This window comes from Colobus angolensis, unplaced genomic scaffold (genome assembly GCF_000951035.1).
Source record: "Colobus angolensis palliatus isolate OR3802 unplaced genomic scaffold, Cang.pa_1.0 Scaffold44, whole genome shotgun sequence".
In the NCBI taxonomy this organism is placed as follows: domain Eukaryota; kingdom Metazoa; phylum Chordata; class Mammalia; order Primates; family Cercopithecidae; genus Colobus; species Colobus angolensis.
In genome coordinates, this window is record NW_012117821.1 from 432,762 (window position 1) to 451,189 (window position 18,428).

Genomic DNA, 18,428 nt, shown 5'->3' on the forward strand with positions numbered 1-18,428 from the left:
CCCTTGGGCTCCAGTGTCACACCCAAGTCCACTCACTGTGGCGCCTCGGCAGCCCGACCCCCACCCATTGAGCTCAGAGGGGCCTCCGCTCCAGCCACATAAGCCTGTTTTTTCTCACAGACTACAGCCTGGGTGAGGACAAGGACGCAGGCCACTCTCTGCCCAAGTGGGTTAAGAACATGCTACGAGCTTTGCCCAGGTGAGGGGTTCTGGCTGCTGCAGGACCAGAGGGCCAGCCTGCACGGGTTTTCCATTTTTATTTATCGGAAGAGGAGAAAGAGGGAGGGGGAGGGGGAGGGGGAGGCCTCCCGCCCTGCCCTGGCCTACCCGGTCCCTGTGAGACTCACCTGTTCTCCGCACCTGCCACAGGTCCCCTCAGCCCCCTTCCCAGTGGGCCTACACTCCCCGGAGCACGTGCAGATGCTGCCCCACAGTGCAAAGGGCCTGCAAGGTCTCTTCCTCCTAAGCCCAGCCCAGAGTCTGGTTTAGGGACAAGGCGGTCACTGCAGAGCTGCCCAGGACCGTGTGAGGTGGTCTCTGTGTTGGGTGCTCATTTTAAATGGCTGGAACTTTCTGTGACAGAGCCTAGTTGTCGGGCCACCCTGGCAGGCCTTCGTGACACCCAAAAAGTTTGCTATTGGCTTGATTCAAGCAACACCTGTTTGTACATATAGCACCTGACCCAGGGCACGGAGCAGAACAGGTAAACACTCAAGCCACAAAAATTAGTCAGTCATCTGCCAGCTACCGGCTGTCCCAGGGGAAGGGGCTGTACCGGCTGCTCCCCATGCAGGGCTGGTGGAGCCAGCAGAGCCTTAGGTTCAGGCTCCAGTGGCCCCTCAGTCACCTCCTGCCACGGCCTCTGAGATGAGGTGACCTCCGGCTCCTCCACGCTCCTGAGCCCAGGCTTGGCAAGAACGCAGCCCACCCCACACAGCCCCTCCTCAGATGCGGAGGTGAAAGGCCATAGGCTGTCTGGGTTCCTAGAGGAACGTGGCCTCCCCTGTGGCCCTGTGCAGAGCGGTCAAGGCGGGCCACACCCATCCTGGGTCCGCCAGCCCAGTCCTTCATGCAGTTGCGCAATGTCTGGCGACAGGCACTTGTACCTCAGGCTGGACCACCACGCACCCTGCTTGGGCCATCTATTCACAAAGTGCAGGGCAGTTGTTACCGGGCTAGATAAGCATCTAAAATGCCTGAGTGAATTCTGTGTATTAAACCACAGAGTGTCTGAGCATGTTACTGAGGTTACACTAAAAACCCTCCTGTGGTGAGTGAGGCCAGTCAGCATGGAGAACACAGCAGGCTGGAGGCTTTGGGTCTAGGGGTCCCCACAGACAGGTGGGGGTCGTGGCTGGCAGGAAGTAGGATGGGCTCTGGCTCTGCCTTCTGCGGCCTCACTGTTCACATGCAGCTCTGCCTCTGGCTGTGAGACTCACCTGACGAGCCCTGTCGGCTTCCAGAACGATGCCCAGACCTGGGCACCTGGCACTAGATGCAGACATGCAGACACAAAACATACCAGTGTGCCCACACTTGCACATGTATTCACACACACAGACTCATTCAACACATGCAGGAATGCACAGGCTTCCCTAACCTCTGCCTGGAATGTTCCCTCTTCAGGGACAAATCTGGGGTGAAAAGGAAGCTGTACTTCCTTGGACAGGGGACAGAGAGCTGGGCCGGGTCCAGGGGGGACCCACAAGTTCTGCAGAGACCAGCTGAAATATGGTGTCATAATAAAAACCCCATTTAAAGTACTTCTTTTTTTTTTTATTGATTTCATTGAAAACAGAACAAGAAATGGTCAGAGCCAAAAGACTGCTCTTAAAACTGTCAAAAACATTTTAACAGAAAAAAATAAACATGACTGCATTATGAATGTTTAGAAGAGTTGCACAAAAAAAACCCCACTGTTACTGCACTAATTACAGTATTTAAAAAGGTATATGCCAAAAAAAAGTATATGACCTGCCAGGCCACCACACAAAAGGTGATGGCAAATTTATTCACACTACAAGACTAACATTTTTAAAAAAGTTTTTCCTGCATTTTATTCTAAAATCACTTTGTTCTCTTTATACAGTTGATAGTTTATTTCACGTGGTGAGTAGAAACCACACCAGAATCAGCACCGTTGTCTGTGTTTTGTTTTTTATTTTTTGTTTGTCCTAATGTTCAGTAATGGTAGAAAATAAATCAGTTTATTCATCATAGCATGTGGCTTAAAAAATCAACAGAAGGTGCCAGCGTCAACGGAACCGGCGGGGGCTGCACCCACCAAACCACTTCCTCGAAAAGAAATGTCAGTTAGAGGTTTGATATATAGGACTAGATATAGGATTCCTTTAAAAAGCAAACCCACATTTTCTCCAAAGTTAGTGGCGGGGTCGGTCTCCTGACTCTCCGAGACTGGCAGCAGACAGTGTCCTCCGTGCAGCCCCTGGGACCCGGCACCAGCCACGCAGGGCGCGGGCAGGGCGAACGGAGCAGCTCGCGCTAACGGTGGCCTCGGCGGCGCCACACAGAACAGTCTGGGCCGGGCAGGAGAACAAAGCAACCCCGTGGTGCAGCGGGGACCTCGGAGGTCAGAGGAAGAAACGAGAAACTTCGCAACGACAAATCAGCATCAGAAACTCAGAAGGTGATGCCAGTGCGGACTCCCAGCGTCTTTGGGGCGCGGGCCAAAGTGTGCGCTCCAGCCTGGGCACTGGGCCCGCGGCGACGCCGCAGGTCTGGGAAGGTGGCTGGGAGGCGTCCGCATCCGCCCGCAGGGGCTGCAGCCTCACCTCCGACCCCTCCAGGAAGCCGGCGGCGCAGCCCCCAAGGAGGACACGTGCGGAATCTCTCCTCCTCCTCCTCTAAACGGCGACGCGGCGGACCCTGGCTCCCGAGCGCCCCGCTGGCCGGCGGCATCTCATAGCGGGTCGGCGGCAGCCGCGGAGCTGGTGTCGGGCAGGCCGTCCTCCTGGGCCTCCTGGGCCGCGCTGGCCTGACGTTGGGCCAGGGCCGCGCTCGAGTGCCGGCACTTGGGGGAGCCGCAGCGGCAGCTGAAGAGCTTGCCTTTGATGTCCCAGAAGCGCTCTCCGTAGTCAAACCTGGGGGGGGGGGGACAGAACCAACGCTCCAAGTCGAATCCCACCGGCACCTCCCACAAGCCAGATAAATGCAGGCAAGGCCAGAGCTTCCTCGCCCCGACCTGCCGTGCCGCATCCCAGGTTGTAGTTTTTAGAACTACAGGAAAACCCTGAGGATAAATCCGAGACAAGCCCAGGAAAGCAACGCAAGCCCCGTTCCTAAAACCGTCCCGCTGCCAGCGGACATGGCCAGGGGCTGCGACGGTGCGTACCCGAGCTGTTCGCCGGCCTCGATCAGGCGGGTGCTGAAGAAGGCGATCCGGGGGAACCTCAGGTCCTGGTGGGCCATGAACACGCGCACGGGCACCAGGTTGGGCTCGCAGTGGTGGTTGATGAACCGGCTGACGTTTCCGTAGAACCGCGCGTCGATGCAGTAAACCTCCCCGTCCTGCAGGGCGAGAGAAGCCGGCACGCGCTGCAGCGAGCAAGGCCCCGCAAGCCGGCCTCGCCGGGTACGGCGGCCCCAGAGCCTGGGGTTGGGCGCAAACCCGCCACGCAGGAGGGGCCTTCTCCAGTGATCCCCGGCGGCGGTGCGGAACCTCCGCTGGCCTTCTCGCTGTTTGGCCGCCCACCCCGCACCCTGCCCTCCCTGCTGGGCCGTCGTCTGCGGTGCTGCGGTGCGCGTGGTGCAGGCCGTTCCCTTGACAGCGTCCCCATGGGGCTTCCAGCGACGGAATACGGACAGCGCCGTCCCACCCAGTACCCATGGGGCTGTCTGGCACCAACAGGATAAAGGAGGCCGGGGCTGCAAGAGCCCCATGAGGCAGTGGCAGGGGCTGAGGGGGTCGGGAGGGATGGAGCTGGCGTCCGGGACGCACTGCCTTGGTGACGAGCAGGCGGAACAGTCCCCGGAGGGTCTGGGGAGACTCAGTGGCGAATGGCACCAGGGAGGACCTTCAGGCGGAGGCTGCCCACAGAAAACGACTTCTGCTGCAGCCCTTCCGGGAGCTGGTGTGGTTGTGGAACACGAGGCCTCTTGAAGAGACTGAGGCGTCCTCCTGACCCTGGTGCCTTGGAGAGAAGCCCAAGATTCCAGGTGGCCGCATGGCCCTGGCCCCTGGCACTGGCCTGCGATGATGTTTTCTGAATTGACTGTAGAGAGGGGGATGAGGTGGGTGGGCCTGACCCAACCACGCAACCCTTTTAAAAGCGGCTCTCTCTGGAGACCCAGGGCGTGGAGCTGCTGGCGCCTGGATGGAGGGGCTGCATGGGAGGAAGGTGGGTGGTCCTGACAGCAGCTAGCAAGGAACCTGGACGCTGCCCATGCGACCACAGGGACCTGGGCTCAGCAGCACCCCGCCTGTGCAGCCCAAGACCCGGCACGCTCAACCCCTGCTGCGCACACTGGGCCGAGTGGGTGGGCGCCATGGCGAGCTGCGGGTGGGTGGCGTGGTTCGTTACCCAGCGACGGGAAGAGGCAACACCACAGACGACAGCCAGGCAGACGGGGAAGGAGGCACCTGGGGCTTTCCAGGACCAAGTTCCGAGAGGGAGGAGCCTGCAGGCAGAGACACCTGGTCCACAACCTGCCCCAAAATGAGTACTAACCAGAGAACCAGAGACTCTCAGAGATCAAGAGGTTAAAACCCAAACCAGCAAGCCAGTGAAAGCGTGGACGAGGGCAGATCTCCAACAACCTTCATGGCGCGGGCAGTGACAAGACGGTAAACCAGGCGAGCACGGCCGCGGTACGGGACCAGCCATAGCCCCCAAAGACAAAGACACGGGAAGCCGCCTCCCGGTTTACCCCAAAGAAACAGAGCTCAGAGTGGCTCACGTGGCGTGGACTTTGGCCTCTGCTTCAGGGTCTGGTGGACTAGGAATCTATAGGCGACCCCTCCCCGTGCAAAAAGCACCTCTGAAACTAGTAACACGCACACATGAAAGTCCTGGACAGTAGCAAGATGGAGACTGAGGGGCTCCCGGCTGGAGGGGCCAGGCCCAGCTCTGCCCAGGCTTTCACCGGGCGTGGCCCGTCTGGCAGAGCACACAGCACTGCCCCATGGGGAAGAACCTGCAGGTGCTTCGGCGGCGGGTGGGGTTTCAAAGTCTGTGTACACAAATCTCTGCCCAACCAGGACCCCATAAAGACAGCAACCCCAGCAAAGATGCACGACTGGAGTAAGGCAGACAGGCCACGTGGGAGGCGGGAACTGCGGAGACAGCCCAGTCAATCCTAGGACTGGAGCAAGGTGCAGAGGCCACATGGGAGGCGGGGCCTGAGGGAGCCCAGCCAATCCTAGCACTGGAGGGAAGGCAGGGCCTGCAGAAGGATCCCAGCCAATCCTAGGACTGGAGGGAGGCGCAAAGGCCGAGTGGGAGGCGGGGCCTACAGAGGGGGTCCAGCCAATCCTAGGACGGGAGCGAGGCGCAGAGGCCACATGGGAGGCGGGGTCTGAGGAGGGAGCCCAGCCAATCCTAGGCCTGGAGCGAAGCGAAGGGGCACGTGGGAGGCGGGGCCAGAGGGAGCCCAGGCAATCCTAGGCCTGGAGCGAGGCGCAGGGGCCACGTGGGAGGCGCGGCCTGAGGAGGGAGCCCAGCCAATCCTAGGACTGGAGAGAAGGCACAGGGACCACGAGAGAGGCGGGGCCTGTGGAAGGGGCCCAGCCAATTGCACTGGGGAAACAAGACCCACGCAGGAGAGAAACCAGAGTCCTGGTTAACAGAGAGAAACACGTTAACAGGACAACTGAAGTGACCTGACACTAGAAACACTGAGGAAATGAACACGTCTGAAAGAGAACACTCAACTGAGCCCAGCCTTGAGATGAACCAAATGCTGCACCAACAGACACGTATTTTCAAGGCAGCTCCTAAGGCTATCCTCAATGAAGAACAAAAAGCAAGATTTCATGGCATGAAAATCTCAGAGAAATGAGAAGTCTCAGCAGAGAAACAGAAAAAGAATCCAACGGAAATTCTAAATCGAAATTAACTGTCTGCTGAAGCCATCACTGGGTGGATGAACAGAATCTCAGATTTGCCTGACAGGTAAAGTCAAACAAACTGACTTGTACACAACATTATCTGAGATAAATAGCAAGGGCTGGAATCAACCTGAATGTCCCAAAAAAGGAGGAGAAAGATTTCCACATACGGACAAGATGATGACTCTTTCCAAATCCTGTCGGAAGAAAGGTAAGGGCTAGTGCAGTATCTACACTCTACCACTGTTTGTGTTAAGGAAAGAGAAGGAATAAGAAACTTACTTGAGTATTTTTTCTCGATTTCTGCTGATGGTTGCTGCAGGTGCTATGGTTGGAATGTGTGTGTCCCCCCACCAGACTCACAGGCTGAGACCCCTAGGTTACAGTGAGGCTTTGGGAAGGCGATTAAGTCATGGGAGTGGAGGGAATTGTGCCCTCATAAAAGGGACTCCAGACAGCTGCTGCACCCCCTCCACCACGTGAGGACACAGTGAGAAGGCACTGGCCCTCCCCAGACACCAGATCTACCAGCACCTTCATCTTGGGACTTCCAGCCTCCAGAGCAGTGAGAAACACATTCCTGTTATTTGTAAGCCTCACGGTTTACAGTGTTTTGCTATCAAAGTCCGAATGGAGTAAGACAGCAAGAAACAGAATACAGAGAACATGGAGAGAAGCAAGGCTTTTCTGGGTGTGAATTTCCCAAGCACGCAAACATTTTACACAATCAAATAACAAAAAATTAAATCGTAACATTTAAAATGAACTAAAATTAATGTAACTGCCTATCAAGTTGGTGACACAATCACACAAGCAACATTTCCGGTGCTGCGAAGCACAGGACTGGGTCCATCTTCCATGGAACATGCTCTAAGGAGCGAGACGCTGCAAAGAAACGCAGATGCCATCCCGCAGTTGTACTGGTGCTTACTGTTATCAGTAATAATCTTGGCTGGGAGCCGTGGCTCACGCCTGTAATCCCTGCACTTTGGGAGGCCGAGGCGGGTGGATCACGAGGTCAGGAGATCGAGACAATCCTGGCTAACACAGTGAAACCCCGTCTCTACTAAAAACACAAAAAATTAGCTGGGCGTGGTGGCAGGTGTCTGTGATACTCGGGAGGCTGAGGCAGGAGAATGGCGTGAACCTGGGAGGCGGAGCTTGCAGTGAGCCGAGATAGCGCCACTGCACTCCAGCCTGGGTGAAAGTGCGAGACTTTGTCTCAAAAAAAAAAAAAAAAAAATACTGTTTATAACATATGAAAAGTAGGGCGTGCTTAGGAATACATTTAACAAAACAGTGTAAGACCTACATACTAAAAGCTACAAAGAGAAACTCAAGATCTAACTGAAAGAGAGCTGGGCCACCTGCAGACACAGAGTCAGAAGGCTCAATGCGCTAATGGCCAGCAGATTGAGTGCAGTCTCAGCAAAAATTCCAGCAGCCTTGGCCTGTACTGACGCCCGGGCTCTCAACTGTCTATGGAAATGCAAAGGACACGGAGGAGCGCAACAGGCTGAAAAGAACCAAGTATGAGGAGTATCAGGACCTAACACTGCCTGGCTCCCAGTTTTACTATCGATCAAGAGAATGTGGCATTGGTGTGAGGATCAGCAAATAGATCAAAGGAAGAAACATGGTCCAGACGTAGATCTGCGTCAGCTGGGGTAAGCACAACTAGTGGTGCTGGATTAACTGTCCACGGACACAAGTGACCCTCAATCCTTACTTCAAACCCACGTTTCTGAGAGACAGGCCAGGCTGGAGTGCAGTGACTCGATCACGGCTCACTGCAGCTTCAGACTCCATCTCAGCCTCCCGAAGTGCTGGGATTACAGGAGCGTGCCAGTGTGTCCGGCCTTAACTTACATTTTTATATAAGACTTCTAAAAAAAAGGAGAAAATCTCCACAATCCTGGGATAGACATGGAATTCTTAGGATATGGGAAGTAAGAGAATTTTAAAATTCTGCTTCCTGAAAGATACTGTTAAGAAAGTGAGGAGGCAAGGCACAGACCAAGAAAATATTCACATCACACACATATTTATATGTATATCAGACAGACTCAGAGGATGGAAAGAGCTCCTACAACTCAAGAAGGCAAGCAGCCAATTAAAAAACAGGCAAATTGGCTGGGCTCAGTGGCTCACGCCTGTAATCCCAGCACTTTGGGAGGCTGAGGCGGGTGGATCATGAGGTCAGGAGATCGAGACCATTCTGGCTGACACAGTGAAACCCCGTCTCTACCCCGGCCCAAGCCACTGCACTCCAGCCTGGGCAACAGAGCGAGACTCCATCTAAAAAAAAAAAAAAAAAAAAGTAATATCTGGAGTACTATTTTGAAACTAAACATTTTAGAAACCAAAATTTTTATTGTAAGAGATACAAATATAAAATCAAAGAAGTTGGCTAAAAACTCTATACCATTAAATATGAATTGGAAATATTAACATGAACACATTTTTAAAAATCTGTTTACTTCATAGCTCTGTCCTCCAAAAAGTGAGTTGAGAACCCATGGCACCCTGACGGCAGTGGGCGCCCCAGAGTCTCGTTTCAGTTTCCAAAAATCTTTCTCTTCCAAAAGTACAAGGACATCCTGAAGAAATGACTGATTTCAAGTGTGGAGCCAGGAACATAAGGGAGGCCTGGGTGTCACATGGTACCAAAGAGTAGTGTCACCAAAGGAGATAGGCTCGCCTGCATGGGCTCCCCATGGCCAAAGATGGGGCAGTTTGACCATTAAATAAGAATGGCTATAATTGGTCAAAACACACATGTAAAAAATGTGTTTTTTACATGTAAGAATGTAAAAAAAAAATAATAAAGTTAAAATCCATAAGCCCACATTAACACTCAAAACAGAGAAAAGAAAAAAAAGACCAAAATTTCTTTGCTGCCAGTAATTTTTATGCCACTTCCTCACTCTGAAACTTGTTAACTAAATAGTAAGAATAAAGCATTGATCTTACCTTTCTCTGAGGAGTAACCACAAAGCCCAGGTTTAAGGTTTACTTATTAAAACAGAAGAATGTCTGTTAATAAACAGGGAAGGCATGGATGCTCGGGGTGGGCAGTTGAGGTGGCCACAAAAGCTCCCTGCAGGACACAGCAGCCCCAGTGTGTCGCCAAACCTCAGCCCTTCCTCCCAGCTAGCCGCAAACACAGGATAAGAGAACAAGTGAGGTGACACCACGGGGGGCACACAGAAATATGGACCACGGGATTCATCAGGCTGTCGGCCAGTCTCCTCTGCAGGTCACCGTGTGGGCTGCTGGTAGGAAGAACCTTCTGGGATGTGCCAAGTATCATACAAGAAACAGCCCCGCCTGATTCCAGAGGGGCGAACCAGGGAAAGACACCAGGGAAACTAGGAAAGTCTGTAGATGAACATCACGTGACGCGCAATCTCGTCAGGCAGCACTACTCACAGGCACACTCTGACACGTCACTGGGGGTAAAATGTCACATGTGTAACTAACTTTACATTATATCAGCAAAAAAGGACGAAACAAATAAAGCAAGATACTAACAACCATCAAGTCCAGGTGGGGGAATAAGAGCCTCCACTCTCCTGATTCTCTCTGCTTTCTGGTATGCTTGAAAATTTTCACAATGTGTAGTCAAAAAGGAATTGCAAAGGCAAGAAAAAGGAATCTGTGAAGGAAGTGGCAGAGAGGTAAAGTATTTTTCTATTTTTTAACTAAATAAGAGACCTGAATATCTTTAAAATCAGGGAGGAAGCATCAGAGAAGAACCTGTGTGGAGAAGGTGCTGCCGCAGGTGAGGAGGTTCAGGTGGCAGGCAGGTGGTGGGAGTGGGCGCAGGGCAGGAGCTCGAGTGGCAACGTCTGTGAGACCAGGGCAGGGGCCTCCCCAAGGTGCCTGGATGCCCCACCCTGCTAAGTGGAGACAACATCACAGTCGGCTCTGTACAGACGCCCGGGCCTGCTGCTTGGAGTGGACCTCACTACAGGTGCTCATACACTTTGCCAGAGGCAAAAGAGGCCATCTGGGAGGGCCAGGCCCATCTGGGCTCTTCCCAGGACACCTAGCAGGCTCCACAAGCCACCACGCAGCAAGCAGGAGGGAGGCACAGAGGCGGCAGCTCTCCAAGGCCCTGAACTGGCACTGCTCAGAGCCACTAAGGCCTCATTGCAGACGTGAGGCCCCAGGGCTGGGGCCTCGCTGTTCCTGGCCTTCTCATTTTTGTGGTTTCTCTGTCCAGAGCCACCGGCCTTAGAGATGCTCTAGTTCAGAGAGTTAAAAATAACCCTCCTCCCACCCTGAGAACCTTCTGGCTCTGCACCAAGCATCACTCGGGCCCTGAGTGTGGGACCTGTGGCTGCCCGGGAGATGTGGTACCTCCCCCACCCACACCCCCGCAGGAGCACACTTTGTGGCTTCTCAGGATGAGCCCCTTTCTCAGTCTGACCCCCAGGAGCCTCCACGTGACCCTAGAGGTCATGAGGTCTCGAGACCCTGTGCTCTGCTTGGCCTAACTGCCCAGACCGGGGGCCCTAGAGTCAGGGTGTGGCCTTGGTAATGGTCATGCCTGATGACCCAGCCCAGGCTCCCTGAGGCCACGCACACATGTGGCAGCCTGGCATGTGCTGCTCCCCCCACCCCAGGGCATGTCCAGGGCTTCTTTGGGGACAGGGTGTGGGTTCCATGCACCCTGAAGAGTGCAGAGGGGCTCCTCCTGGGCACTCCCCTCTGACTCCTGCTGATGCCTCTTGTCACCTGGACTTCCCTGATGCCCACCCGCACCCCCATGGGGCCTGTGGATGGTCACGGCACAGGTTGCAGCCCAAAGAAACAAAGGGGCTGCCCCCATGGGCCATCAACCCTGCCCATGGCCTCCCACTGTGTGCCTTTTGTCCACGTCCCTCCCACAATGGCAGCCGGGCCAACCAACCTGTCGGATGGCACAAGGAGCCCCCTTGGCACAGGAGCACGGACTCTCCCAGCCGTTCCTACGGTTCAGAGGCTTCAGATCCCAGAATCCTCATAGGAACACACACTGCTGAGGGCTTTACTTCCAAGGTTTCTCTGATCAAGAAACCTTCCACCTAGGTTTCAGGCAAGCATACCATGGAGAGGCCTCCCTGGGGTGCCTCACTGATGAGAGATTTCAACAAAGGCCTAAGGGCGGATGGGCAGGATCCCAGAGGGCATGTCCAATAGGCTCCAGAACAGCGTGAGGGGGTGCGAGCAGTTGTGAGAGCAGTGGAGGGGCAGTCAGTGGGGAACAGGGTGTGCGAGGTTTGAGCCAACAGCAGAGGGCTTGGGGTCACTGTAGCCCCAGGCTGAGAACAGATGGCAACAGCAGGGCCGGGGCTGACCCAGGGGCGGGTGCCCACTGCAATGGTCCAGGAAATATTTTGAAGGCAGAATCAGAAAGTTTCCTGGTACCCACAGATTTTGGCACTCAGGTGGACAGGGATCTGGGATCTGGGATCTGGGGGTGGGTCAGAGCTGCAGCAGACACCTGGGAGGCTTTATTGTGTTCATGCTCTCTACATCCCCAAAATGAACAACCATACCTGGGCCTGTATGTCTACGGCTGAGAAGTGAGAGGATGCCACCAGGAGGATTACTGTCCCTGGGCCTGTATGTCTAGGGCTGAGAAGTGAGAGGATGCCAGGAGGATTACCGTCCCTGGGCCTGTGTGTCCATGGCTGAGAAGTGAGAGGGTGCCAGGAGGAGCAGGGCTAGACGCTGCTGCCTCAGGTGGGTGGGGACCAGAGTCTGCCCTGGACTTAGGGACACTCATGGGAGACGAGGCCTGGCTGCATCTAGTTGCAGACAGACTGGAAGGCAAGGAATCAGTCGGGTGTGGCAGCTCTGGGGCATGAGAGAGCGTGGAGAGTGCTGACAGGATGTCCCTGAGGAGGTGAGGGCGGGCGTGGCTCCAGACAGAAGGAAGCACAGAAAGTCCACACCAGGGAATAGGTGTGAAGGCAGAGCACAGACGTGGGGGAGGAGGCAGGGACCCCCCTGGCCAACACCACAAGCGAGTCAAGGAATCGAGAGCCTCCAGCAGCATCTGATGGAGCAGTATCGTGCCTGTTGAATATGACCACTTAAAAGCAGCCTAGGAAGTTGCAGTCCTTATTTTACAGAAGGACTGGCCCACAGTGGACTGGGAATATGGAAATGGCCCTTCCACACAGACGGCTTGGGAGGTGCGGCCCTAGGGGAGCAGGAGGAACTTGGCCAGTGAAGGCCACAGCCACATCAGCAGGGAGACAGGCCTGTGTGCACAACGCTGCCATTAGGAGGTGGTTGTGAACCCCCAGCAAAGCTCTCCCATCTCCTCTGAGCTGCGGCTCCACCACCTGTCTGGGTCTCACTGGCTCTCACACAGTGAGAAGGCGCGGTTCCTCCATGAGCCAGGTGGCCGGGTCCTCCCCAGAACCAAACCGGTAGGTGCCTTGACCTTGGACTTCCGGCCTCCAGCACTGTGAGAAACCAGTGTCTGTTGGGCAGGCTGTGCAGTCTGTGGTGTTCTGTTACAGCAGCCTCAACGGACTTGAGACAGGCCCCAGGAACCAGGGCCACCTGGGAGCAAAAGTCAGCTGCAGTGACAGAGGCCACGGCCTGCAGCTCAGCTGAGGCCTCTTGGTGCCTGTAAGTGGACTGGGGTGACCCAATGCATTTTCTTCAAGCAGGTTTGAAAATATAGTGTCTGGCACCCAAACAAAACTAACCAGAAACATGAGGAGACAGGGAAAGAAGGAGGACAACAAGCAGCAAAACAGATGCTGGAAACAGACCTACAGAGATGCCAGATGCTAGAGGGAGAGACCAGGGCAGGAGATATGGCAGCAAGGAGACAGCACAGAAACAGGAACACGCCCCCCCACCGCAAGACCCGGACCGACCACACAACACAGCACTTGATGCCACATGGTTAAAATACACATACATTAAATTTCCAGTAACAACAGCATATAAATCAGCTATTCACATTAACAGAACAAGGAGAAAAATCATAGGATTATTTCAATAGATTTTTTAAAATGTTCAACAAAATTCAACATCAATTCATGAAATTCTTCAGGACAGAAAAGAAAACTTTGTTCTTCTGATAAAGGCATCCCAACACCTGCACACGAGCATCACAGGAAACAGTCCTGAAAGGCTCCACGCCTCCTCCCTGACACTGGGCGGCCCCGCTGGTGTAGACGACAAGAATGAGAAGTGAAGCCATGGGGACCGGGGGCAGCCTGCGTGGTGATGACATGGGCACACGCACAGAAAACAACGGACCCACACGTATCATTACACTTAACAGGTGGCTTTAGGCCTCAGGTTAAAGAGTTAATTTTAGAAACCTACTCTATTTCTATATATCAAGCAACAACTGTGGAAAAATATGCCTCCTTCAAATACAAAAGCATCAGGGTTTCTGAGATGATAAGGACTCCTGCCTCTGACTGTGATGGGTCAGCTGGTGCTGCACTTACCCTCCCATCCAAGATGGATCGCCCAGCCAAATCCACAGGACACAAACAGGCAATGACTTGGCGGCGGCACCTCTGAGCAGTTTCTCATACAGCTGAAGGTCACTCACACGTGACCCAGCCAGGAAATGACAGCGGCCACACGGGGTGTGAGTCCACTTACATGATATTCTGGAAAAGGCAGGACTGCAGGAAGCAAGTCAGCATGAACGTGGCTTGGAGTGGGGAAGGCAGGTGCCCGTGAGGAGAGGGAGTTGGCCCACACACGTGTAGAATTCTAAGGCAGCCCCAAGAGTCTCTCTTGTATCCACCCAACCCCTTGAGCGTGACTTACTTCTGGCCCACAGGATGTGGGAAGGCGGCAGCGAGGCAAAGCCCCGACAGTCTCCTGCTGGCCTTCAAGAAGAGAGCTGCCTCTAGGAGCTCAGAGCACCCCCGGCTGCTAGCCAGCAAGGAAGCAGAGGCCTCATCCCACAGTCAAGGAAATGAATTCTGACAACCCAGGGAGCATTTATACACGGCCTGAAGCTAACATCAGACAGGGTAAGGACACCGCTTCCTCCAGTGCCAGGAAGAGAACAAGCATTATGCCCAGCCTTCCAGGAAACAAAGCTGCACAGGTCAGAACGCAAGAAGAAAAACTGTCTTTACTTACACATGACATGACCACATGTGCAGACAAGCCGAATAGTCCAAAAAGTTACTAGAATTTACAAATACATTTAACAAGGTCAATGTACAAGAAAATCAAGTATTTCCACATTGTTTATTTCCAACAAACGATTGGAAAATGAAATTTAAAAACAATACTGTTGCCGGGCGCGGTGGCTCAAGCCTGTAATCCCAGCACTTTGGGAGGCCGAGACGGGCGGATCACGAGGTCAGGAGATCGAGACCATCCTGGCTAACACGGTGAAATCCCGTCTCTACTAAAAAATACAAAAAACTAGCCGGGCGAGGTGGCAGGCGCCTGTAGTCCCAGCTACTCGGGAGGCTGAGGCAGGAGAATGGCGTAAACCCGGGAGGCGGAGCTTGCAGTGAGCTGAGATCCGGCCACTGCACTCCAGCCCGGGCGACAGAGCAAGACTCCGTCTCAAACAAAACAAAACAAAAAAAACCTCTAAGGTGAGAAGATGTAAATCACAGTAATTAAAGTAATTAAGGTCACACAGCCCAGGCCAAGAACAGTCAGCAGACTGACAGGGCGAGGACACTGAGCTATGACAGGAGCCACTGCTGACGGGAAAAGACAGTCTTCTCCACAAATGGTGCTGAGTCAGTCAGGTACAAGATGGGAAAAAATAAACCTCGACGCTGATCTTACACCACACACAGAACGCCTGTCAACCTACACACGGAACCCACGTGAAAGCACACAGGACCGTTTCTGGGAAATATTCAAGTTTTCAAAAAATATCACTAGGACATTACAAAAACCCAGTAGTTAGAAAAAGACTGATAAATTGAACTAGAATAAAAACAAGAACTTCTGTTCACTCCAAGACATCATGAGGAAGTGAAAAAGCCACAGAGGGAAGGCGACATCTGTGGCGCACACAAGTGACAACAGAGCCTTTGTGAGAATATGTGTTACCAGCCCACAGAAGGCAAGTCATTCCACAGCAAGGCTGGAATAGGCAGCTGGCAGCAGAAAAGCCCACAACCTGCACACACGGAGGCTGCCGTCCCTCGAGGGCTCGGCCCCACTGCACAGGGAGAGATGCCTGAACACGGTGACCTTCCAGAGCCCGGCTTCTCTTCCATCAAACACAAGTCATTTCACCAACGGTTACTTCTTAGAAGGTGGCTGTATGGACAGAGTCTGGGGTTGGGGCTGGCAGTCCATGGGGGCCACTGCTATGAAGACGGCTGCCTGGTGCCCTATTCTTCGAGCATGAGATTTATTCTGTGGTCTGGTGGCTGCTGTTTGAGATGAGAAAACCTTTATTTCCCCACTGGCCTGGAGTGACTGCAGGTTTCAAGAGGTTTTAAAATAGACAATGGATGAATTCCAGAGCAATGATGGGAACTAGGCTACAGTAAAGGGAGCATGAGGCCAGGCTGGGATGGGTCAGTCACCCCTGCCCCAGCCTCAGAAACCTCCCGAAACCAGGTTCCTGGAGTGGCCCCTGCTCTCTCCCACGGGCAGTGGGGAGTGGGTGGGCTGGGGACACAAGCGGCGTGTCTGCTGCCGTTTCTGTGCACACGACGGGAGGCTCACCGCTGCTTCCCTCAGTCACTGTGAACGCACGGGGCCCCTCCTCAGCCTCTCTGCAGTCTCAGGGGTTGCCAAGCCCCAACCCGAGATTCTCAGTTGGGGTCTGGAGGATTGGAGTGGTGGGCCTCAGGCCCCACTCTCACAAGAAGGGGGCAGTCGGCTGCACAGACTCAGGGACCTCCCGAGTCAGAGGTCCCTCCATCCGTGCTGGGCACAGAACCAGGGCCAGCTCCGAAGGTGGCACTCAGCAGGTCTATAGCAAGCCCGCTCTCGTCAACAATAAGAGCTCTCATCTGAATCCAGGCCCTACTGGGACAAACACATTCAAGTTTCACAGTTCACAACAAGCTCTACATGGCCCCAACCCCACAAAGCACATTACCTTATTGTCGAGATCAAAGAGGTAAGAATCCTCCTCCCGAACATCGGCTTCTGAGTCCGAAATCAGCTCCCCAACATACCTGCAGAGGGAGAAGCGGTGTAGGTGAGGCCCTGGAAGGCAGCGGGCACTGCCACAGACAAGTGCAGCCTGGTCTCCGCGCCCACAGGGAAAGAGCGGGGCACACCAGAAGAACATGTCGGGAACATGTGTGGAGATGTGTGCCCGGGTGGAACTGGGGTTTCAGCTGAAGTGCCCAAGGATGATGATGATGATGACGACGACACTGAAAGCTCTGCGTCTGCGGTCTGGCACCTGAGAACCCAGAATGGTTCTCCCCCAGAGATGACTGCCCATGCTGGACCACGCCTTCCTAAATGCACTCACGAGCTGTTTAAGGGCAGCAGCGAGAGCACTGAGGACAGCACGAGCTTGGTTCTCGGGGCCAGGGTCTCCATGGCCCCCACCCCACGCTGCTGTAGGCCAGGGGATGTGCCTGCTCCCAGAGGGGCTTCCTGAAGTGCAGACACAGATGGGCCTCCGTCCCAGAAATGACACGTGCCACCGGCAGGCTTGGGGTGACCCAGGGACTCACTCACTCGCAGACAAAGGTGCCTAGTGGGATGTCCTGCAGGGACCGCACGCCCCAGCCCATGTCCCTCGTCCGGTAGAGCTGCAGCCTTGCCCTGGAAAATAGAGAGTAGTGGTGGACCCAGGCCACAGCCTCAGGCTCTTGCCACAATGGTCAGCAAAAGCCAGCTGGTGCCACGTCACTGAAATGAGGAAGAAAACTGGTTCTGTATCCAAAGCGTTAGATGCTGTAGGCACCTCACAGACATAGCGTCTTGCATGCTCAGGAAGCCAAGAACCCGGGAATCGGCCGGGAACACCCCAGCCTGTGACCTCGGCAAGTCACTGGTCCTGGCCGTGGCTCGGTGTCCCCATCTGTAACATGGGGACAGAGCTGGGCCTGGGCCACTAGGCACTGTGGGCGGCAGAGGTGCTAATACTAGAGAAGCCTATAGCTGGACCAGGCAGTGGTGACACCTGCAGCCGAACCTGCTCCTGACAAGGAGCCCACAGGCCCCTCAGGGCTGGGGAGGGTGGCGGGGGGAGGTGGCAGGGGGATGTTTCTCAGGGCTGAGGGAAGGTGGTTGGGTGGGCCTGGGGGAGGGTGGCCAGGTAGATCTGGGGGAGGGCGGCTGGGCAGGCCTGGCAAATGGGCCTCCGTGGAGCCCTCAGAACCACGTGCCTCGCGTCTGCCTGTCTGGCATGTGTCCCGTGTGTCTGCTTCGCGTCTGCCTGTCTGGTGTGGGTTCTCACCCCCAGGCCTTTCTACCACACCAAGGACAGAGACTGCCCTCCAGCATGGACCAAGTTTACCGAGGTCACAAAAGAGTCGATACGACAAAAATTAGTGTTCAGCTAAATTTAAGAGTTCATAACTTTCCCTTATGACTCCGAGGGGCTTTGAGTTTTCCCATCTCAGGCACATTTGTGGAGGAAATGCTCAAGACCAGAACTCGGGGAAAGGAGAGGCTGCTGCTGGGTGGTCAGGGGACCAAGCCCAGCTGGTGAAGGGCGCTGGGCAAGCCTTACTCCACCAGCGCCCTGAGCAACCCAGGAACAAGGAGTCCACGCAGCCTGAGAAGTGTTAGGACATCACCTCACTGTGAGAGAAGCCCAGAGAAGGAAGAACATTTAGAAAATGACTAGAGTGTTAAAATACAACTACGACAGCCCTAAGCTGCTGAAGAATGTTCGCGTGAACTTGGTAACAAAGGTAATTCTTAGGCCAAGTCCGTTCCTCTGCTTTTAGCTCAACTGACCCAACCATCTGCTCCTTCTCTTAGGCCTGCGTCTGAGCTGGTGGAAGCATGACTCGTGATTTACGGTACCAGTGACACTTCCAGAGGATAAAGGCTCGCTCAGAGGTAACCTGTCGGCTCTATCTGCAAACACAATGCGGGTGCCTCCAAACACGTTAAGTTCTTGTCTGTTGGGGTGACCTCCGTGCTAATGCACGCATGAGCAGAATACGGGGCTCTGGCAGGACGCTGCCTCTCACCTGAGACCATTCTGCACGACACGATTTCGGCAGTTCCTCCAGCAGGAGCACGCGTGGTTGCATTCGAAGATCAAGGGAGGCTCCGCCATGTTGAACTCTGGCAGGAGCCGGCCGTCCTGTGGACAGACGAGCAGCAAGGGCCCAGCAGAGGTCACTCACTCTTTAACTGAGCTGACATCAACCCATTTCTACTAAGTGCCCACCCAGTGTGGCTCAAACTGGCATAA

General features: G+C 54.5%; 1 protein-coding gene across 1 annotated transcript in view; it reads right to left on the minus strand.

The window, feature by feature from the left end:
• Positions 1–1,754: 1,754 nt before the first annotated feature.
• EHMT1 (euchromatic histone-lysine N-methyltransferase 1) overlaps positions 1,755–18,428 on the minus strand; it is a 170,994-nt gene continuing 154,320 nt past the window's right edge. The window contains exons 23-27 of the mRNA XM_011957223.1: positions 18,202–18,317; positions 16,733–16,819; positions 16,137–16,215; positions 3,353–3,528; positions 1,755–3,101 (exon numbers count right to left, since the gene is read on the minus strand). Of these exons, the coding sequence (XP_011812613.1) occupies positions 2,921–3,101; positions 3,353–3,528; positions 16,137–16,215; positions 16,733–16,819; positions 18,202–18,317 (639 nt within the window). The 3' untranslated portion in view covers positions 1,755–2,920. The remainder of the gene's footprint in view (positions 3,102–3,352; positions 3,529–16,136; positions 16,216–16,732; positions 16,820–18,201; positions 18,318–18,428) is intronic.